General features: G+C 50.8%; 8 protein-coding genes across 8 annotated transcripts; 3 read left to right on the top strand and 5 right to left on the bottom strand.

Moving 5' to 3' along the window:
- Nucleotides 1-703: 703 nt before the first annotated feature.
- AUEXF2481DRAFT_6760 (uncharacterized protein) lies at nt 704-1,676 on the bottom strand (the record flags this gene model as incomplete). Its single annotated transcript, XM_013486540.1, has 2 exons — nt 704-1,539; nt 1,598-1,676. 2 exons carry the CDS (start codon nt 1,674-1,676, stop codon nt 704-706), a joined length of 915 nt encoding a protein of 304 aa, XP_013341994.1.
- Nucleotides 1,677-2,462: 786 nt separating this feature from the next.
- Nucleotides 2,463-4,474, top strand: AUEXF2481DRAFT_6759 (uncharacterized protein; the record flags this gene model as incomplete). Its single annotated transcript, XM_013486539.1, has 2 exons — nt 2,463-4,159; nt 4,258-4,474. The coding sequence occupies 2 exons, from the start codon at nt 2,463-2,465 to the stop codon at nt 4,472-4,474; spliced, it is 1,914 nt and encodes a 637-aa protein (XP_013341993.1).
- A 1,015-nt stretch (nt 4,475-5,489) lies between these two features.
- On the bottom strand, nt 5,490-8,121 carry AUEXF2481DRAFT_31257 (uncharacterized protein; the record flags this gene model as incomplete). Its single annotated transcript, XM_013486581.1, has 2 exons — nt 5,490-6,760; nt 6,810-8,121. 2 exons carry the CDS (start codon nt 8,119-8,121, stop codon nt 5,490-5,492), a joined length of 2,583 nt encoding a protein of 860 aa, XP_013342035.1.
- Nucleotides 8,122-9,099: 978 nt separating this feature from the next.
- Nucleotides 9,100-10,278, top strand: AUEXF2481DRAFT_90446 (uncharacterized protein; the record flags this gene model as incomplete). Its single annotated transcript, XM_013486680.1, has 3 exons — nt 9,100-9,356; nt 9,425-9,679; nt 9,733-10,278. The coding sequence occupies 3 exons, from the start codon at nt 9,100-9,102 to the stop codon at nt 9,824-9,826; spliced, it is 606 nt and encodes a 201-aa protein (XP_013342134.1). The 3' UTR covers nt 9,827-10,278.
- Nucleotides 10,279-10,519: 241 nt separating this feature from the next.
- Nucleotides 10,520-13,718, top strand: AUEXF2481DRAFT_67346 (uncharacterized protein; the record flags this gene model as incomplete). Its single annotated transcript, XM_013486656.1, has 7 exons — nt 10,520-10,558; nt 10,611-10,687; nt 10,737-10,776; nt 10,829-10,925; nt 10,978-11,437; nt 11,523-13,503; nt 13,563-13,718. 7 exons carry the CDS (start codon nt 10,520-10,522, stop codon nt 13,716-13,718), a joined length of 2,850 nt encoding a protein of 949 aa, XP_013342110.1.
- Nucleotides 13,719-14,405: 687 nt separating this feature from the next.
- On the bottom strand, nt 14,406-15,209 carry AUEXF2481DRAFT_6755 (uncharacterized protein; the record flags this gene model as incomplete). Its single annotated transcript, XM_013486538.1, has 1 exon — nt 14,406-15,209. The coding sequence occupies one exon, from the start codon at nt 15,207-15,209 to the stop codon at nt 14,406-14,408; it is 804 nt and encodes a 267-aa protein (XP_013341992.1).
- Nucleotides 15,210-15,506: 297 nt separating this feature from the next.
- AUEXF2481DRAFT_41928 (uncharacterized protein) lies at nt 15,507-16,297 on the bottom strand. The gene is made up of 2 exons (XM_013486639.1): nt 15,657-16,297; nt 15,507-15,604 (listed from the first exon to the last, which is right to left on the bottom strand). The coding sequence occupies exons 1-2, from the start codon at nt 16,159-16,161 to the stop codon at nt 15,525-15,527; spliced, it is 585 nt and encodes a 194-aa protein (XP_013342093.1). The 5' UTR covers nt 16,162-16,297; the 3' UTR covers nt 15,507-15,524.
- A 928-nt stretch (nt 16,298-17,225) lies between these two features.
- AUEXF2481DRAFT_6754 (uncharacterized protein) lies at nt 17,226-20,650 on the bottom strand (the record flags this gene model as incomplete). The annotated part of the gene is made up of 3 exons (XM_013486537.1): nt 17,226-17,663; nt 17,725-19,994; nt 20,041-20,650. The coding sequence occupies 3 exons, from the start codon at nt 20,648-20,650 to the stop codon at nt 17,226-17,228; spliced, it is 3,318 nt and encodes a 1,105-aa protein (XP_013341991.1).
- Between the last annotated feature and the right edge of the window lie 575 nt (nt 20,651-21,225).

Below are 21,225 nucleotides of genomic sequence, written 5' to 3'. Positions count from 1 at the left end.
ATCTCAACAGCATCAGGATGCCTCGCCTTGGACTAGGATCGCCCCAGGGTCGTACCCGCAACTTGACCCCCCCCCCCCCCCCCCCCCCAAACCCACTTTTTCCTTGTGTCTTCTGTTATTTTCCTTTTCTCACACCCTCCGCTTCTACCTTGTCCATATAACACAACTACTACACCATCATCCCCACCCTTCTCCTCACGTTACGCCAGACGCACATAAGTCACGGCCTGTAATGGACGTTGCTTCTGCTACAATGGACATGCGAATAGGTAGCTCTGTTTTCCAGATTACAACAATCAAGAACACGAAAATGATTTTGACAAGACTCTTCTTGTGCACGTGCTCTCAATGAGTAACTTCCTTGTGTAGACGATGCGATCGACAGCCATATCAGTCGCTCTGCTGTGACCTGCCTATACTCTCTGCCACGAGTACACAAGCATGTGCCTTCTTGTCGTCAGTTACACAACTGCAACTCTCAACCATCCTGCTTGGGGGGAAATTTACTAGGATTTACGATGATCTGAAGTGCCGCCAATGTCGGCTTTTGTCTCGCGTGTTTTGTGTGTAAGAGCGGCCTCGGAGAGCAACATGGAAATGGAAAGGAACATTATTGCAAACTTCCATGTGTGTGTGTGTCTATTGAGGAAATATTCGTGACGCCATGACGAAGCAAAACAGCAACTCTAGTCTTTTCTTCCTCTCAATAAACCCCTTTCAACTTGTTGATCTCCTCAATCTTCTTGACATGCTCCCGTATCGTGACTGCCTCTTCTTCTTGATTTTCTGCCGCTTGCATCGCATACTCTTTCTCCTGCTCATTCCTCGTGCTTCTCCACTCGTCCAAATGCTCTTGCACTGGCCTCTTGGGAGAATACCCACTTTCGACCGGCTCACCCAAAACCTCATACAATGGGAACACACCAGTATAAACATTTTTTCCTTGAGCGGCAATCTCACAACTATCCGCCAAGCCCATATTTTTGGCCCTCAGCTTTGCAGAAGCAGAATTTATGCATACACGTAAAATTTGCACACTTTTAATTGCTGAAGGAGTGACTGGGAGGGTGTTTTGCCATCGTTGTGATATCATGTGATTTGTGAGCATTTGCATTGCGAAATGCTTTTCTTCTGCGCTGGTGACCAAGGAAGCCGTGCCGTGGATTACAGCACTTCTGTAGTTTAGACTGTGGCCATTGGGTGTGTAGTTCAAGACCACACCGTCGACTTTTGTGGAGGCGATGCAGACTTTTGCGGTGCCGTCGTTCTTTAGGACGGCGCGACGGAGGAGCATGGCTACGTTTCCGTGGAGGTAGAGGTCCAAGGGTCGGTTTAGGTTTGCGTGGTGGGAGAGGGAGGAAGAGAGAGGAGGAGTGCTGGAGGTGGGGAGGGGGTGGGAGGGGTCGTAGCGGGCTAGGACGGCGGTCAAGGGGAGGTTTATGGGGGTTGGGTCGCCGTCTGCGTCGGTGCCGATGAAGGAGACGTGGGAGACGAGGGTGGAGGCGAAGATTGAGTGGACGGTTTGGTAGTCGTAGGCGGCTGGGCGACATGGCGTTAGTCAGGTGTGTGGGTGTTGATGCGGAGGGGATATGGATACCTCTATGCTTGTATACCTTGATGGTGTTGAGAGGAGTTTGGGCATAGCCATCTTCCAGTGGTACTTTCTGAGCGCCCATGGTGCTGTGGGCTCTTGATGTGGAGTGGATCTGAGTATGCGGTCCAGAGCTCCGGCAGAAAGGTAGTCGAGCGAGAGTCCTAGCTATCTGTTGCAGTCGAGTGGTAGTACAAAGGTAGGAAGAGCAGACAGACATGAGCAGGAAAAAGAGAAGGCGAGACCTGGGTCATGAACCTACCGCCAAGTACGACTTACCTCAGCGCATGGACTACAAGCCCTACGGCTCAGCACCATCATGGTGCTCCGCAGTGGTGGACATGTTCTCGTGGTCAAGCCGAATGCTGGAGTCTGAGTGGTCGCTTGCGTAAAAGGAAGTGCGAACCGACCCTCGGCTCGCCCTGCTCGTATGGCACGGACTCCACCCACCAACTTTGGCTTCGTCCTGTCTAATCTGATGCGGATCTAGCCAACGGCACCTGGATCCAGAGCTGGAGAGTTGCCCTTTGTTACTCCTATAATCGTATTTGTGTGGTGAACATATTCTAGCTCCAAGATCTTGAGGGTAGGCTAGTCTGGTCAAAGTGGAAGGATGAAAGAACAAGTCATTGCCATGGCGAAAGGATCATCGCTGCTTGGCATTTTCTTATCGCGTGTGGATATTCTTTTCCGCTGCATCTGGTAGCGAGTCTCCTGGTATCTCTTACCGCTCCTTCCGGCTTGCTGTGTGTATTGCATTCTTTTGCAGTCCTCTCAAGCTGCCTCATATCGACATTGGTGAGATATATAGCTGAACCTCAATCACGATTCGTGAGCGTGCCTTCTGTCCTTCATTCGAAATCTCAGAGGCATGGATGAGGTCAAACAGCTAGGGACAGCACCGGAGGTCACTTGCTCTAGAACCACTCCTTGGTATATATGGAAGAAAGCCGCCGTATGTGTGGCAGCTGGCTTGTCATTTCTGACAATACACGGATGGGAGCTTCCCTCTGCAATCTTGGAACCAGCTGTGGCGCTTCGTCCATCAAATCCTGGAGAGAACAAATTCTCATGGCATAACATCGAGGCATCTCAAGAACTCATCTACCACCAATGCTATGAGGACTACCAATGTGCGAAGTTGCAGGTACCTATGGACTGGTGGCGCAACTCCTCACAGCCAGGAAAGAACATACCGATCGCAATCATAAGATTGCCAGCCAAGGTTCCTGTAAGCGATTCACGCTACTCTGGCGCTGTTTTGACCAACCCTGGTGGTCCTGGTGGTAGTGGAGTAGCACAAATGTTACGCAGTGGACGAGCTACACAGACGATTGTGGATGCGGAATTGGATCCGAATAGCACTTCTGTCAGTTCAGAAGCCAAGTATCACGATATCATCAGTTTCGACCCCAGAGGTATCGGATATACTACCCCTGGCATTCACTGTTTCCCTGATAGTCTGGCGCGCTCGAGCTGGGAATTACAAAATGAAGCAGTTGGGATATTGGGAAGTTCTGAGGATGCTTTCGATCGAAACTGGTATCGCGCCAGAGCTTTGGCTGAGAGTTGTTCAGCTGCAACCGATACGACTGGAGATGGCTCGGAAGATATTGGCGAGCATGTGAATACCACACCCGTAGCGCGAGATATGCTCGAGATTGTCGAAAGACATGCAGAATGGCTGGAGAAGCAAGCTATAGCTAAAACACAACAAGATCAACTTCAGGGCATAGCATCAGACGAACATGCTATCGACAGATTACGCTATACCAACGGCACAGCAAAAATCAAGTACTGGGGCAATAGCTATGGCACCATTATCGGCCAGACTTTTGCAGCCATGTATCCAGACCGCGTAGAGCGTATCGTCCTCGATGGCGTCTGCAACGCTCCCGATTATTTCTTCGGCCCCTGGTTCAGTGCCCTAGCAGACGCCGACGCTATTCTGTCAAGCTTTTTCTCTCACTGCCATGATGCTGGCCCTGAGCTGTGCAGTTACCACTCCTCTACCCCGGAACATATAAAGCAAAACTATGAAATTTTGCTCGAGGAGATACGCAAGCAGCCTAAGATCGTGCTGGGCTCAAAGAGCAGAGGGCCAGATGTTATTACATGGTCTGATGTGAAGAGTATGGTTAGATTGGCCATCTATCAACCTCTTCTCTACTCCCCTCTGGTAGCAGATCTTCTAACCGATATATCCTCTGGCAACGGCAGTTTATTCGCAGACCTCAAAGCCGCAGTCACACCCATCACCTGTCCTAGCTCTAACTGCAACAGCGAGGACTGCGATCAAGATGACAATGCAGAAGATGCTGCACTGGCAATTCTCTGTGCCGACGCCCCTGGCCTTGGCTCCATTGACAAAGCTTCTTTTAAAGAATACTGGCATACTCTACAAAACCAAAGCTCTGCACTGGGGGATTGGTGGGCACACACACGACTAGGCTGTTTAGGCTGGAAAACCCTGGCGAAGAACAGATTCCAAGGCCCAGTTTCTGCAAACACGGCTTTTCCTATGTTGTTTGTGGGTAATGCTTTGGATCCTGTTACGCCGTTTGAGAAGTATGGCTGCCCTTTTCCCCTTTTTTTATTCCCCCACCCCGCCCCTCTTTCTTGCCTTTGTGTTCTACAAGGATGATAGATGACTGATAGGAAAACAGTGCAAAAGCAATGGCAGCTAATTTCCCGGGTTCGAGGGTACTGCGGCAGAATTCTGAGGGTGTAAGCTTCTTTTTTTTCCTTTGCTCCCCCGTCTCCCTTCTTTTCTTCTTCTTCTTCTTCTTCTTCTTCTTCTTCTTCTTCTTCTTCTTCTTCTTCTTCTTCTTCTTCTTCTTCTTCTTCTTCTTCTTCTTCTTCTATCTTTCTCAATTCTTTTAAATCTCTTTCCCCCGTCCAAAACACTAACTCCTTCTCCACATCAGCATACATCCTGGTCTTCTCCTTCCCTCTGCACAGCAAAATTGATACGCACCTACTTTCAATCCGGTATCCTCCCCCCTAAAAACACGGTTTGTGAACCTGATGCTATACCATTCTTTACCCCTTCTTCTTTTACCTCTTCTTCCTTTACTTCTGTTGCTTTTGATGACGCTGCTGCTGCTGCTGCTACTGTGGGAAAGAAACAGGGAGATGAAGAGTTGGAACAAGCGATTAGAATTTTGGGTGACTCGGTTTTGGACAGCAGGTTTGGTTTCAAAAGAGGCAGTGCTGGAATTATGAGATGGCGTAGCCTTTGAGAGAAGAGGGGTGTGAATGTTATCTAACAAGGGCACCCTTTTGTACTTGCGAGTTCTTGGTCAACGTTGATCTGAAGTTTGGAATATCGACTCTTTTGCAGTTTGGAGTAATTACATCAAAGAGTCATTGTCAGCCTGTTTTAAGGGTTGATGAAAGTTTGTTTGTCAGTCTTCTGTCAGTCCTCAATCTCCCAAGGTCAAGCTGGCACAAGATACAGATATTCGTCCAACATCACTCCATCCTTTGTATACCTCACACACTATCAAATATACTCTTAATCCTTTTTATATCGCCAAGCGTGACAAAGAACACGCCTCGCACACACAAAACATCCCTGGAAACAAAAAGCGCCAGACCCGTAAACATATACCCTCACGCCATGCTGTTAAAGAGGAATGAAAGACCCGGAGAAATGAAACCTGCCGAAAAAAGAAAGAGACCGATAGCAAGAGACGGAAATTTCGGAAGAGATGCAGAAACTCCCAAATGCCCTCCCTTCTTAGACCTGTAAAATGAGGTTCCCATACAAGAAGAACAAAAAGCCAATCGCTGTGTGCATGTGCGCCGGACAAAGACGAAGAAATGGAAGAAGAAGAAGAAGAAGCAAGGCGAGGAGAGAAGCGAGTAGATGGGTGGGCGATCGATAGTGTTTCAACTATCGCCTATAAGATCCGAGTTTGGCAAGTATATCGGCCATATCAGGCTGTCCACCATTAGGAAGACCATGTTGTCGCTGAGGCTGAACAGGTGATCTCAGATCAGGTGTTTGAACGCCCAAATGAGCGGCAATATTTTGAGGTGATTGCTGTTGCTGCTGCTGTTGAGCGAGCAGGTTCGCTAGAGCGGGATTGTTTCTCAGCGCAGCCAGCGGGTCCTGATGGGGGTGAGGTGGATGGATGAATGAAGGCGGAGACTGTATACCAGGTGTTTGGATACCTGGTGATGACAATGGAGGTGGTGGCCGAATCGCAGCAGCATTACCAAGGAGCTTTGCCAAGTCTGGTGTCAGAGCAGTAGCAGGAGGGAGGCCAGGGTGTGGGCCAGTCGGAATACCGGGTGGCTGCATGACACCGAGAAGCTTCTGCAAGCCAGTAGGATCCAAAGAAGTGATCAGGTTGGATAAGTTGGGAGCAGCAGTGACTCCAGCTCCATAACCATACTGCACAGGAGCAGGCACGGGCTGAGGTGGTGCATAAGCAGGAGCAGCCTTTGCGCGGAGGACCAGTTGAGCTGCAATAGTAGGATCGAGATTGTCGTACTCGTCGAAGCGCACATTCTCAATACCAGCACGACGATCGAAGATCTGAAGGGGAATCTTTGCTGTTTGTTGGTTGATGCGAGTGATGCGCGAAACAGCGAGAACACCCTCAAGAATCTGACGACGAACGACAGCGGCTTCAGACAGACGTGGAGACAGAAGCAAGACGTCGACGCGAATGCCTTGGAGGGTGAATGAGTGCTCCAGCCAGGCTATGAAGTTGCGATCGAGGTCGTCCAAAACGATAATCTGCACATCCGGAACATCGCGTGGAGCTCTTCTCGGGAGGGGCAGATCATCGTCGCTATTGCGCCTCCTCGGACTGGGACTGCGGAAACGGCTGGCACGACCGCTGTAGGGCGGTGTTCTCGACCTGCTCCTGTATCGCGCATCGTATCTGTCCCTGCTTCTGTCGCGAGCGCGGTGTATCCTGGGGGATCTGGGAGAGCGCGGTGAAGGAGATCTTCCCGGACGGTAATCGCGAGATCTTCTGTCTCTAGTTCTGTCCCTGTCTCTATCTCGATCTCTTTCTGCTCTTCTGTCGCCTGGCAAATAACGATCTTGCACTACCGAGGAGCTGCCTGCTCTGCCAGTGTCGGGTGAACGTGAGCGACGGGGGGCGCGAGGATCGGAGTTGCGGTTCTTCTGAGGTTTGCTCACTTCGAGGTCTGTGTCGGTCAGCATTGGTCGTCGCCGGTTGCTTCAGGTTTAACTTACGAATCTTCTTGCCACGAATCGTCTTTCCTTGCTCGGCGCTAATGGCTTTGGAGCAACCCTTGGATTCCAGAAACTGCACAAAGCCGTATGCTTGCTTGATGGAGATTTGGGCCAGATCACCATACTTGTGGAAGACGTGGAAAATGTCGCGTTTCGTAACCCTCTCACTAGAAAGGTTGCCGACAAACAGTCTCGATCCGTATGGGAACTGCTCCCAGTTGCCTTCTGTCACGTACTTTCGCTCCTCGGTCAGGAAGTTGTCGTAACGGTGTTGTGTCTCTGGTGTCCACGGCTGATCGTCCTCATCCAAAACCTCTCCTGCTGCTTGTTTTCTCTCACGCTGACTCTCGAGCTTCATGGCTTGCTGGAAGGAAGCGACGGGCGGAGGTGGCAGTCCGTTGGCTCCTACGTTGTTGCTTGCATATTCTCCGTTCTGCTGTTGTTGCTGCTGCTGCTGCGACTGCGCTTGCTGAGCTTGTTGAGCTTGGAATTTGTTGGCGTAGGTCGAATAGGCTTGGTCTTGTTGGGTGGCATGGGCCGAGGCGGCGGCATTCGGAGGAGATTGCGCGACCTGGGACGAGGGAGAGGTGGACTGGGCCTGACTATGGGTAGGTTGTGAGAAGTTGTTGAGCAAGCTCTGCAGACTATTGGCTTCAACACCAGGAGGGAGTTCGTTTGCGCCAGCGCTGGCTGTCGGTTGGCTTTGAGGATGGAAGGAGTTGCTCTGGAAGGAAGCTTCGTTGTTGGTATGGATTGGCAAGGCAGGGAGATGATGGGCAGCAGTAGAAGGATAAGGAATGTCAGATGGAACAGAAGCAGTGGCATGCGCAGAGGCGTCAGAAGAGGCCACGACGCCAGACGAGGCAGGCTGGTACGAGTACTTCTCGCCATAAACTTGATTGGTCTGACTATTCATGCCAACCGATGCTTGCTCTTGCGCCTGATGATAAGCCTGATGGCCCTGTGGGGCTTGACCCTGTCCGACTTGACCTGCCTGTTGAGTCATGTAGGCTTCAGGATGGTTAGATTGGGCCTGTGCATGTTGAACAGCTTGTTGCTGCTGTTGTTGTTGGTGTTGAGAATGGAGGCTCTGATCATAGGCGCCAGCTCGTTGATCGGCGTACATCGGAGGCGGTAGTTGGTGATGAGCGGCTTCGGCCATATGGGTTCCTGTCTGGTTGAAGACGGGATCGATCTGGTTCTCGAGGACTGGGATATTGGAAGGCACTGGATAATGGACGGGCTTTGGAGACACCGGACTCAGGAGCTTGAGCTCACTCGTGTACTCGGGTGCTTCTTCAGGTGGTATCATGTATGCAGGAGTCGAGGTGCGCTACATGCGCCAACATACTACGATCGAGTAACAGCGCCGGGGAGTGGGAGGTGCAAGACAGAAGCGATGGGCAGCGATGAGGAGAAGAAGAGGCAGATCAGATGATGAGAAGACAGACGACGTCGGGATGATGTCTGTATGAGCAAGAGCGAAAGAAAAGTCTCAAGCTCGCTGTTTAGCGCTTGATTTCGTTTGCGGGGTCCCAGCACGAGCCTGCAAGTGGTGTGGAGGGCGTGTGGAAATGCTTCAAGGCCGTGCTGTTACTCTAGGGCGGTGGTTAGGTAGGGCACTGTGTTCACGACAAAAGGGCTGCTCCTTGGGAAACGAATATATGCTCTGGAAAGGAAGAGGACGACGACGCTTGATCAAAGTATCCAACCACTGAAGCCAGCAAGTCGCTGCCGCATGGCTCGTGCTTGCAACTCGTGCATAGGAGCGCGTCACCGGACCAGCAAGAGATCGAGCCTAATCATGCTACTCTAAACTGGTCGACTGCTTCGAACCATCTTGCTTTTCTTGTGGCCTTTTTATCATGCCTCGTTTCCCGCGTCCTACTCACAGGAGTCTGACCATGACTCGGCAAGAGAGATTTGAGCCAGCATCTCGGCGCTTTGCTGAATGTCCGACAGAGGCGTGAGCTTTACCACATCAATATATTTACATCTTTCTAGAAGTCGAGAAAGAATTTCAGCCGCAAACCTGTCAATATAGGCGTTGGGAATCTGCATATGAGTGTAGAAATTAATCTAGTCTGCATGCAGAAGGTGAGTACGACATGCAACACCTGCCTTCGTCGCTTTCGTACAACGCATCAAGAGACCTTGACAAAATTCAACTCTGTATTCGTGGTCAGAAGCGTGAGCTTACTCAATCCATCCTAACTCACCCGAAAAACTTTGCCTAACCAACCCCCTTTCAACACCACCGCACGCTCTCTCTTTGTCCACTCGCGCCACAATGTTCCGCTCCTTCGCCATCCTACGCCCGAAGCCGAGCTTTGTCGTCACAAGGACCCCGACATCGTTCTGCACTTCCGCACGTTCATTGGCCGCTATAGGGGTAGGCGGCGGTGAGAATAGCGGCGGCGGCGGCGACGACGAGCTAGACGCGGCGAGGCGCTGGTTAGCAAATTTCAATGCCGAAACAATACCGCGTAACATTTGCGACGTCTCTTTCAGTAGATCTTCTGGTCCTGGCGGTCAGAATGTGAACAAGTATTTCCATCGCTTATCAAGACCAAATGTCGGTTTTTTGTTATGTAGAAGCTGAGACGTTTGTGTAGAGTAAACTCAAAGGCTACTTTGCGACTCCCGCTATCGGCCTTGCTGCCCATGCTTCCTGTTGTTCTCCGACCTGCAGTCTCAAAATCTAGATTTAGTGCCAAAGATGATCTGGTCATACAGGCAGATGATAGCAGGAAGCAGGCTGAGAACGTGCATCGCTGTTTCATCAAGCTACACGAGATGATTGTGCAAGTTGGACGTGAAGTGGTGCCGGGCGAGACTAGTGCTGAGCAGGTGGAACGCGTCAAGAAGCTGTAAGTACAGGTCTGCGTTACAAGTACTAGCACCTGCTTACACCGTGTTGCAGACAAAAAGCAGAGAACGAAGGCAGACTCAAGATGAAGAAGAAGCACAGTGACAAGAAAAGTGCAAGACGAGGCGGTGGAAAGCCAGACTATTGAGAGGAAAGTATCATTGTATCATTATTTGTATATTAGTCCAGTGACGACTCATGCGATGTGCGAATGTAACGAGATGCTCATGATGACAGATCGGTAAATTGTCCTGAGATCAGTATCACACGCAGCGACAGGCGCTTAGCAAGGTACCTATACTTGACATGTCAGCAATGTATAACAAAACCAAGGCATGAGAAGCTGCAGAGGTGTATGTGTGGATAATAAAATCAGACATCCAAGGAAGATGTTGCGCTCAACGACCGTCAAAGATAGGTTCTAGGCGACGGCTAGCGTGAAAACTGCGAATGTGGTATGGGTTTCATCATAGAAATCCGTGCTGGGGGTGGAAGAGATGAGAGAGGATGCATACCGAGAGCGATAATATGGTGAGACATTGATGACGGCGTGGGTTGGCGTAGTCATATATGAGGCGATCTACTCTACAGCTTCCTGCAATATCTTTACAAGCATGCTGTCTAAAGTCGCGACATGCGCAATCTTTCAGAGCGCGTTGGTGGAAGAAAAAGAATGGAAGCTCCCAAGCCGAGGTTTTTGAATTCACCGCCCCGCCAAGATGAATTCTGCCACGGTAGCTGTCGGATGCCGGCGCGTCCGAGTCGAGCGTCAGGGGATGGAGCTCTCTAGAAAGTTGTCTGTCCTTCTTCTGTGCCTTTTGTAGCAACAATTGCAGGAGACATGGCTCCGAAACACAAGGACGGCGACGTTGTCGCGGTGGTAAGTCGATGCAGCAGTTGTGATGATATGGAAGGTTACTGACTCTTGACAGATTCCTGGCCAGTACATATCATGGTTGCATACCATAGTGGCCTATGCTGCTTTCCTGGGAGCTCTTGTGGTTGGAATGTGAGTGGCGCATACTCGGTGATCTCCAAGATGTATACTGACATTTCAGTGCACTTCATTATGAGAAGATCGTCCAGAATGAGCATTTCGTACGTCGCAAGGACAAATCATCAAGATAAGCCATCCTAACCCCATCACCAGGGCTACCCTATCGAGTGGTTCCCCTCAGTCTCTGCCACGATTGGCGACCGATACCCCGAACGTTCCGTCTTCCAACTCTTCATCGCAGTCACGTCTGGTCAGTAAAGGCACCTGCCGGCAGAAAGAGCTTTGTCTGAACAATCATCTAGGCCCTCGTTTCCTTCTCGTCGCCTTGTGGTACGTCTTGACAGCAAGACCCGGCCAAACACTCCCCAAGTTCATCCTGGGTGTTGGTATCTTCAGAACCTTCACCTGTGGAGGATGGACCTACGTCACCTCTACAGACGACCATGACTGGCACGACATCTTCATGATCTCTTACCTCGTCGCTACTCTGCCCTGGACCATCGGCTGCATCGCCCTGAGCCCAAACAATCCCAAGGCCATCTACTACCGCAAGGTCTTTGGTGGTGCCTTCTTCGCCACCCTTGTGCCTCTCGTCTACTTCTTCATCCAGCACAAGGTCCACAAGGTCCCTGGTGCATACACAATCTATGCATTCTTCGAGTGGGCTCTTGTCCTTCTGGACGTTGCCTTTGACGCCGTCACTGCACTCGACTTTTCCAGCCTCGAATTGGTTGTCAAGGACACCAAGGGCACCAGCAAAGGGTATGTCAATTGGCTTCCCAAATAGTGGTATGCTGCAAACCGCAATGCTACGCCATCGCTGGGACTAATTTATTCTTCCTCATAGCAACACTCAAAGAGTGGCCGATAAGCTCACTGAGACGGAGAAAGACAAGCCTGTTGGTCAGCTCTTTGCTGCTTCCTACTCAAAGGGTGACATGCTTGATGCTCTGGCTGATGTCTACCTTGGCTTCACCTTCTGGTCCGTCTTGACTGGTTTAGGCTTGTTGATCTGGTACTTCCCTCTCTGGCATATGGGCATCTCTGGCTATGAGGCCTTCGTCATGGCCCCTATCTCACCCTTCCTACTTGGTATTGGTTCCATCCGCAGAACCGTTGTTCACAACATCTGCCTCGTTCACTTCCTCTCACTCTCAGGTCTTGTCGCATTCCTGATCCCCACACCCGAGTACCGCCTGTTCGCTGTTGGTTTCTCCATCTTCATGTCAGCTCTCGCATGGTCTGCTACCTGGTGGTCAGAGCGTGCTCAACCTGCCCGTCTTGAGTCTCGCATCTCTGCCTTCTCCCTTGGTCTGCTGACCTCGAGTGTCGCAAAGTATGCTTGTCAGACCAACAACCCTATCTGGCCCGCTGTGCATGCTGAGAATGGTGGTTGGAACTACACTGGCCTTGTTCTGGCCATTGTCGCCATCTTGAGAGTCACGCGTAAGCCGCTTGATCCTCGTGGTGATGTGCCTGGCTACAAAGCCGTATCTGGTTCCTCGTTCCCTGCCGCTCTTGGTTTCGCCGGTCTCATGTTCGGTATGCACTCGCTTCTCTCGGACTCGAGTACCATGATCTCCTGGGTATGGGAGGGCTTCCCCATTCGTGGTCCTATTGCTGTACCTCACGGCAACTACACCTTCCTCGCCATGGGTCTTGGTCTGCTCATTGGCCTCTACTATCCTGTCTTTGCTCGCAGCTGGACTTTCTATGGTATCGGTTCTCTTGGTGCCGCTTTCTTGACAGCCTTTTCTCATTGGTCTGGCTTTTACGGTGGACTGGCTCTTGCCACCTACCTCATGGCCGCTGCCCCTGTCCTGATCGGCAACGCTGCTCGCTACCCTCCTGGCCGCACTTTCTTCCTTGGTTTCCTCTTCTACAACATTCTGGTTCTCGCTCACGTCTGGGTCGTCGCATATGCCTTTGTGCCTGGTGGTCCTCTCATGCGTGAGCACACCGACTGGGTTATGACAGCTATGATGTTGTTCATTGGCTGCGGTATCTTCTCTGCTACCACTTCCGAGACTAAACGATCCAAGTCTGCACCCGCCAACCCTTACGCCCGCAAGCAGCGTTCATACTACATCTATATCCTGATTAGTCTTCAGCTTCTCGGTGCCTCCATCTCATACCTCCGCTTCCCTACTTACGACTACACTCCTTACCACGCACCCGAGAAGAGTGTCACTGCCGGTATCTGGACTACTCACTTTGGTCTTGACAATCCCATGTGGACATCTGAGCGTCGTATCGGCGCTCTCGTCAAGGAGATGGAGCTCGATGTCCTGGGTCTGCTCGAGTCAGACACTCAACGCATTATCATGGGTAACCGCGATAGTACGCAGTACCTTGCCGAAGAGTTGGGCATGTACGTCGATTATGGTCCGGGACCTAACAAGCACACTTGGGGTTGTGCTCTGCTCTCCAAATTCCCAATCGTCAACTCTACTCACCATCTGCTTCCTTCGCCAGTCGGCGAACTCGCTCCTGCTATCCATGCTACTCTCGACGCTTATGGCGAGATGATCGACGTCTTCGTCTTCCACTCCGGTCAAGAAGAAGATCCCGAGGACAGACGTTTGCAATCTGAGTATTTGGCTGACCTTATGGGATCCACCCCTCGTCCCGCCATTCTGCTCTCCTACCTCGTCACCAAGACTGGTCAAGGCAATTACAACACATACGTCTCTGAGCGCAGTGGTATGAGAGATATTGATCCCTCCGACGACTGGGACAGATGGTGCGAGTACATTCTGTACAAGGGTTTGAGAAGATCTGGTTACGCTAGAGTGTCTAGAGGCACTATTACCGATACCGAACTTCAGGTAAGTCTTTTACTTCTTGGGTGTCCCTATCTTGATTGAAGTACTAACATGTGTGATAGGTTGGCAAATTCGTTGTTGGTCAGCCTGAAGGCGGCAATGAGCAAATCTCGGAAACCGAGGTTCCAGAGGGTCTTCGCTTCCCTGCCATGTTCAGAGGTGAAGGTATTAGAGGACACAGATACCATGTCTTTGACGAGCCCAGATACTACGCCTGAGCATCACTCGGATTAGTTGAGAGCACGAAGATTCAGAAAGTATGCTATCTAGAATCTATCGTGGCATTCCAACTTTCTTCTGTGTATGCTCTAGAAAAATGCACTTGCTTTATGTATACTGTCTTGATCGCTTTTGCATGGTAAAGCTGTTTGTGAAACGAGTGTGGGTAGCGATCAATGAAAGTCGCGACGGCGAGTTGTCGGCCCTGGTGGCTCCTGCTCCGATTTCTTCTGTGCCAGGCTCTCTTTCCTCGCGTTGGAGTCGACTGACAAACGACATCTCCACTGATCCACCAGCCATCCATTTTCTGATCTCGGAAACAAACCACCAATCGACGACATAAGTATATCCCTACGCTGGGCAAAGCAGGATTCGGCCATCTGAAATGAACAAGGGCATATATAATGCTCTCAAGGAAGGGGTCCCTGTAGACTATGTGCAAGAGGTCATTCGCAAATTCATTCCATCCAATGGAAATGGCATGGCTCACAAACAGGCCATGTAGAGACCCTTGAGTCAGTGAAGCGTCACACCAATCCAAGAGTGGCAGCAACACTGAAATTAGGATACACAAAACACTGGAAAGGCTCGGAGTATTCAAAAGAGATCATTCATCATGCATACTGTTGGATATCTAAGAAAAAGAAGAAGAGGAAAAAAGAAAGAAGCATCATCAAGAGCGCCATCTAGTAACCACCCTTGGTATATCCATTGGCACCAGTGATAACGACATTGAAAGAACTTCTCCAACTGCCAACATTGATAGCATAAGCCTCACTAACCGCCGTGCTGTAGAAAGCACACTTGACGCTAACCTGAGGAGCAGGGTTACTGCACCCATCACCAGGGCTCAACTTTGGGTTTCTCTCAAAGTAGATGTTGAAGCCTTTGCAAGCCGAGTTGCCATCGCAAATGGCAGCGCATTGAGCAGGATTGTATGAAGAAAGCTCGGTGTAGAACATGTAGCCCGCTTGGGATTGAGAGGCGTAGAAGCCTGCGAAGCGCCAGGTGTAGTTTACAGGCACATTGGCGGTCATGTATTGGGAGCGCAGGGTGGAGTCTTTGAGGAAGGCTGAGGGTGCGGGGTTGGAGGGTGTGTAGGTGTAGCCGAAGTTTGGCATGGTAGAGCAGGCTGTGGCGGTTGCTTGACGGCGTTGGCGCTTTTTGCTGCTGGTGCTGGTGCTGACGCTTGTGATTGTTGCTTTGGAGGCTGATGTGAAGGAGGAAGTGGCCTTTACTGATGAGGGTGGTGCTGTGGTGCTCATCTTTGCAACAGCGGCGGAGGCGATGGGTGAGCCGGTGATGGAGGTGGTGGTTTGAATGGCCTTGGGGCTTTGTGCGGCCATTTGAGACAGGACTGATGCGATGGCAGAGTCGGTGTTTTGGATTGTGACAGGGCAGGTGGTGCAGACACTGCTGGGCTTGCTAGAGATAGCAGCGGCCTCGGCGATGACAGCCAAGGCAGGAATCGCGAAGAGTTGGAAACGCATTGTGAATGTGTTGTAATGAGAGTGTAGTTATTGTTGGGAAAGGGTGTAGTGGTAATTGTATCAGAGAGTGACTAAAGCTTGAGCTTTGGAGATAGATTGTTGTTGTTGTGAATGAATGTAGAGTTGCTTGATGATAGAGAGAACACAAGGGGAGACTTGACCATAACATATATACTGAACCTCTTACAATGGACTTTGGTATACCAGACTCTCCAGAGATCTCGGCCTTCATGATGGATGGCTCGGGTCTCAGATATCCAACGTTTAAGTTCTGTTAACGGCCGAAAGATCGGCGGGGCGGCTTCCAGGAGTTTTCTAGAACACTGGCCATCTCGATTCATGAGATGCTTGTTGTTGACGACGACCTGTATTTGTGTAAGTTTTGGATTGCGTACCTGATGCTATGTCATCTTCGTCATGAGTATACACGTCAACAACAGGCCATACCAGCAGAGCTCCCCTGCAAGGATGTGCTGCCCCAGGCCCTGACCCAGGGTCTGCACCGAACCCTTGCCGACACACAAAAGGGTTTGACAGAACTTTGAGGCTTGGACATACTCTCGAAGTATGTCAAATCGACCAAATCCACATCGCAACGCGATAGCATGAGCCCCGTGCCAAGCCTCGAAAACCTCGCGATCACAGGCAAGATCAGGAATAGATATGTGATCAAACCGTTTTCCAAAGGACAACAAAGGACGAGACCGTTGTGTGGCTTGACTCCATGCAATATTGAATGTCTTAGATGCTTACTCGACATCCGAATCAAGCCGGACACCTCTGATTCTTTGCACAAACTCTGGTTGAAAGGATGATACATGGCGGTGATGGCTTGGTGGTATGATCGAGACCGCTGGTCTAGTGTTGTGTTTGAATCAGGAGTTGGCTCTGGATTTGACATGAGGCTTCTCGGATAGTTGGCCGGGTCGGGCTCTGGCGAATGAGACGACATGGCAGGACGTGCTTATTTTTGCCAGTGGTGATAGAGTTGCTTCATCTCTGCAAAACAGAGATCACACTGCGCCTCAATATCTGGAGGCTACTCCGAGCGACGCTGGCAACTTGGCAAGTAGTGTTGAGAAAAGGAGATGAGGTGGTTGGGTGTTTGTGAACGGTCTCGGTGCGATCGTACCCGAGCTCCGGCTGCCTAGTCAGATTTGCTCACGACCAAAACTTCTCGCCGAGGTATGTCACCCTGGCCATGTACTTCTCTCCAAATCACGTCGACACACACGTCTATCATCACTCCGGCTTGGAATTGAGATGTTTCGTACCGGATATGATATCTGGCCATGACTAAGATGTCCTCTGGGTCTTGTATTCAGCCACGAGTATCATAGCAACTTGTCAATGAGATGTCCACATCTCAATGTGCAGTCTGTGCCCATATCTCCGGCAATGTGCTATTTTGATTCCAAATTTGATCATAACTCGAGCATAAGGCTTCTGACCATGATGCAACTGTCACAGCATATGAAATAGAACAACATGATCACTATGGTAAATATTTTACTGTGACAGATCATGTACGCGACCTATAGCATCGCCTTGGAGCAATTCGAGATGTCAAAAACATTGCTTTGGAGATGACCCTGTTGACGCGTCGCGAGTCTCGATGCCGTCATCGTCTGTCACGACACACCCTTCTTCTCTTCAACGCTCACGTCCAAGCCCGACACATTTCTGATAGGCCGAGGAAGCCAGAACTCTATATGGTACTCTCAGGAGACTCAATGCTAATTTGAAAATCACTGCGTATATGCTCACGTGTTGACGCGGAAATACTCCAGCGCTGAGGAAGAGAACAGGTAAAGGTAAACACTCATTGATTTCAATTTGAGAATACACGACTAATACTTATAGCGGACTCAAAAGTCCGAGAGATGACAAAAGAACGCAACAAAAGACACAAAAGAACATGAAAGATCTCACACATGTTCTGGCTATGCCCAATGCCCAAAACCCCCAGTTTTCCAGATGCAGATTATCCACCACACTACTTTCAAAAGAGACTATCTAAGACAAGACGCAAGTGGCAGGTGTGACTGCAGTATTGCATGTCAAAGTCGACCCCACAGTGACAGCTCCAGAGCGGTTAAAAGCATAATTGACAGCGATACGCGTAGTTCCATCAGTAGAACCCTGGATACCGATAGCTGCACTGCCAGAGCCTTGATCACCACCAATATCATAGTAGCGATAGACAAAGATACCAGGTTGGGTACTGTCATAGCTGACTGTGAAATGGTAGGTCTCGTAGGTACCAGCGCGAGCGAGACGGTACTCATAGATTACTGATGTGGAGGTGGTTTGGTAGAAGATACCCGCGTCGTTGTTCTCGCCGAATTTGATTAGGTCGTCGAAGAAGGGGGCGGCGGCGTAAATGGGGATGTAAGGGTTGGGGAGACCGCCCGCGTTGTCGTAGGTTGTGCTGCTGTCGATCAGGGTGAGGAGCTGTGGGAGGTTGTTGTCAGTATCAACGATTGAGAAGCAAAAGAGCGTGGAAGTTACTTACACCGTTAGTGGATGGGAAGGACTTGGCGGAAGATCCAGAGTATATTTTCATCTCGAAGGGTAGGTCGATCTCACAGTAGGAGTCGTCTTCTTCAGTGTCGATCGGGTCGCCAAAGTCGCAACGAGTTGGGCTGGCGAGAAGACCGTTGTAGGTCGAAGTCGAGCCATCAGGATTGACGACCGTAGGACTGCCACCACCGCTAGTGGGTGCAGGAGAAGCCGAGGCAGCTCGGGATGATGAAGCAGCAACGCTACTTGCCGCACCACCACCGCCATTACCAGCGGCACTACTGCTTGAAGCAGCAGGCGCACGAGAAACAGAAGATGCAGCTGCACCGCCATCAGTCGGACCTGAGATGAGGACTGCCTCAGCGATGGTGGATGCCACTGGATCGTTGTTGTGATCACCAGCAGTCTGCTTGAGATAGCAAGTTCCTTGGGTCATCGTAGCGTCGCCCGAGTAGACAAGGGCACCGCAACCAGCAGTTCTATCGCAAGCGAGGAAACACTCGTTGATACCTTGAGATTGAACACCAACATTAGCAATGAGGATACCCTGACCATTTCTACCACATGAGACGCTGTAACGAGCACCTCTGGAATCCGTGAGGGTTTGGCCGTCCATGGCGGGACATTTGGGAATAGGACTTCCTGTTGCAGAAGCAGTCGCAGTGGACGAAGAAACACTGGTGGGTATAACTCCTTGCCTGATGCCGGCCACGAAGCCCGCACTGGTTCCCTGGAACTGATAGTTGGTGCCACCGATCTTGAGGTAGCAGGTTTTGGTATCGGTGTAGACGAAAGCTCCACATGCGTTCGTGTTGTCACAGAGGGCTGCGCAAGCACCAGCATCTGCCGGAGAGCCAAAGTTTTGTCCACCTCCACTAGTGTCCGAATTGCACTTTATTTGGTAGGTGACGCCGTTGGTATCAGCAATTGTTTGACCGTCCGCAGATGGGCACGAATATGTGACCTGCGTTACAGCAGCCGAAGGGGCGGATGAAGCACTACTGCCAGACGAAGCAGCAGCGGCACCGCTGGATGAGGGTGATGCTAAAGACGATGCCGCAGGAGAAGACGCTGCGATAGACGATGCTGCAGCAGTCCGGCTGGATGAAGATGCTCCCGGAGAGGATGTTGCCGGGGATGATGCTGCCGGGGATGATGCCGAAGGGGACGATACAGCAGGGACGACAGAAGATGCAGAGGACGCTCTTGATGAAGAACCTGGGACGGGTGCGCTAGAAGCTACACCAGGTGCACTGCTTGATGATGCTTGTACCGATGAGATTGCAGGCAAAGAGGATAGAATCGGAGCAACTGAGGACGAAGCACCGGCGATTGAAGACGATCCCGCGTTCGCAGCTGAGGACATGGATGGAGCAGCCGAAGAAGCAGCCGAGGATGCAGGTTGAACGGCTGACGGAGCGGATTGAACAGCGGGAGAGACAGATTGAACGATAGAGGAAACAGCAGATGACAGTGCTGGAGCACTGGAAGAAGCGGTCTGGGTAGCAGAGGAAGAAGCCAATGAAGCACTCGAAGAGGCAGGTCCAGTACCGCCAGGACGAGCAGGCACAGCTCTGATGCCAGAAACGGTACCTTGTGTAGCTGGCTGGAACGAGACATCATCCGAAGAGCTACCAGTCTTGACGTAGCAGCTATCGACACCATCGAAGGTCCACGAGACACAGCCATCAGTTTGATCGCAGAGAGTCATGCAGTCGTTGAAGTTGGTTGAAGAACCAACACGCTGACCAACTCCTCCAGAAGTAGCCTGGTTACAGCCGAGCTCGTACATGCCGTCAAGGTTCGACTCAACCATGTCACCGTTATCGGCAGGACAAGAGTAAGTCGTCTGAGGAGTTACGCTGCTCGAAGCTGCAGTAGAGCTGGCGGTACTTGAGCTAGGCACGATGACAGGGCCAATGCCGCTGACAGATGCTGCACTGCTAACAGGGATGCTGCCTCCGCTTGAGCTGGGTCCCGAAGATGCGCCTCCAGCAATTGACGACAGTACGGAAGCGGCAGAAGACGAAGCAGCTGCAGATTCGACCGAAGATAGCTTCGATGACAGCTGTGATTCGATGGAGGATGCAATTACTGCTGCTGACGATGAAGCTGCAGATCCAGTCACTGAGGACAATAGAACTGTGCCTGAAGCGACTGAAGAGCTAGAAGCACCAGGCAAAAGGTCTGACACAGTGCTCAACGGAACACCACTTGAAGCAGAGGCAGATGACGAACCTACTCCAGTGCCATTTATCACCACTGCTCGTATCAGCATTGATAAGGTACAATGATGGACGTGACTTACGAGGCTCAACATGAAGAACGACCGGACTCCAGCTTCTTTTCGCTTCCATTGGACCAAGGAATTTAGCAAGAATCAATGCATTGTCGAGCAGGCCTGGAGGCAACTTGTAGAATTGAGCAGTGCCGTTTGTAAACAGTGGGTTAGTCCAATTCAGCATTCTATTGCGAACGGAGAAAGTCGTGTTGATAGGCAGGTTGTAATCAGTGATGCCAAATGCTTGATCAACAACATTGAAGTTGGTTGCGATGTGACTGCCATTGAGAGTTGTGAGACGGCCTGCGTTGATTGTGTAGACTATAGCCAGCGAGGAGTTGGTAGTGGTGTTTCCATTGGCAGTCAGCCAGTAAGGAGCCGTATCCTGGTCAGGGTAGCCAGAGACATCAACTTGCTGGAGTCTGATCACGAATGGTGCACCGCCGTTGGCTGCGACATCGGTCCATGGTGTTGGCTCAACTGTCACAGTCGATTGAATGACTGTGGTCGAGGTTCCTGATGTGTAGGTTGCACTACAGGCACTGACATGAGTTGTGAGAGTAATAGTCTGAGCACTACATGCCTGCGAGAAGAGGGACAACGCAGACGTAATTGAGAGAAAACGACGAGGTATCATCTTGTGTCTGCCTTCACGGCCGGACAGCGAGATGGATAGATGTGTCGGAACTACGCGAGAAAGCGAGTGTAGTACCACGACCTAGCTAACGAGTTGAAAGGAGCGACTGAGATAAAGGAAAAGAGCGATCCGCGCGGAAGACGTTGTGCACGCAATTAACCAAGCAAGGTCGAGGAATGAAAAACATACCCATAATTTGATAGGCCAAGATGTGGAGGAATGCGACAACCATCCCTCGCTGCATACCAATATGACTAGACCCTTATTAGCCTTAGCGGTGCGTCACTCACATGCCACAAAACATATTGACATGATCCAAATAGCATACCGATGCAATGGTTCGGGAAAAACTTGCAGTGGGGGAGTCGATATCTGTGAATACGCACCAGTAGTTAACTTTGATGCGTGCACATTGCAAGATCTGGCTGCTGGGAAAATCAGATCATAGACCGGCTCATCATGTGCTTATTGTTGACACCTAACATCCTCCTCCTTCATTACATAGAGCAGTGATATCCTCCAAAGATGCACTGTTGTTCCCTAGTGTGAGAGGTATCAGTGGAGAGTCGATGAGA

This window comes from Aureobasidium subglaciale (genome assembly GCF_000721755.1).
Source record: "Aureobasidium subglaciale EXF-2481 unplaced genomic scaffold scaffold_16, whole genome shotgun sequence".
Taxonomy (NCBI): domain Eukaryota; kingdom Fungi; phylum Ascomycota; class Dothideomycetes; order Dothideales; family Saccotheciaceae; genus Aureobasidium; species Aureobasidium subglaciale.
The sequence above is the reverse complement of the archived record's forward strand: the minus strand, read 5'-3'. Positions and strand labels throughout refer to the sequence as shown.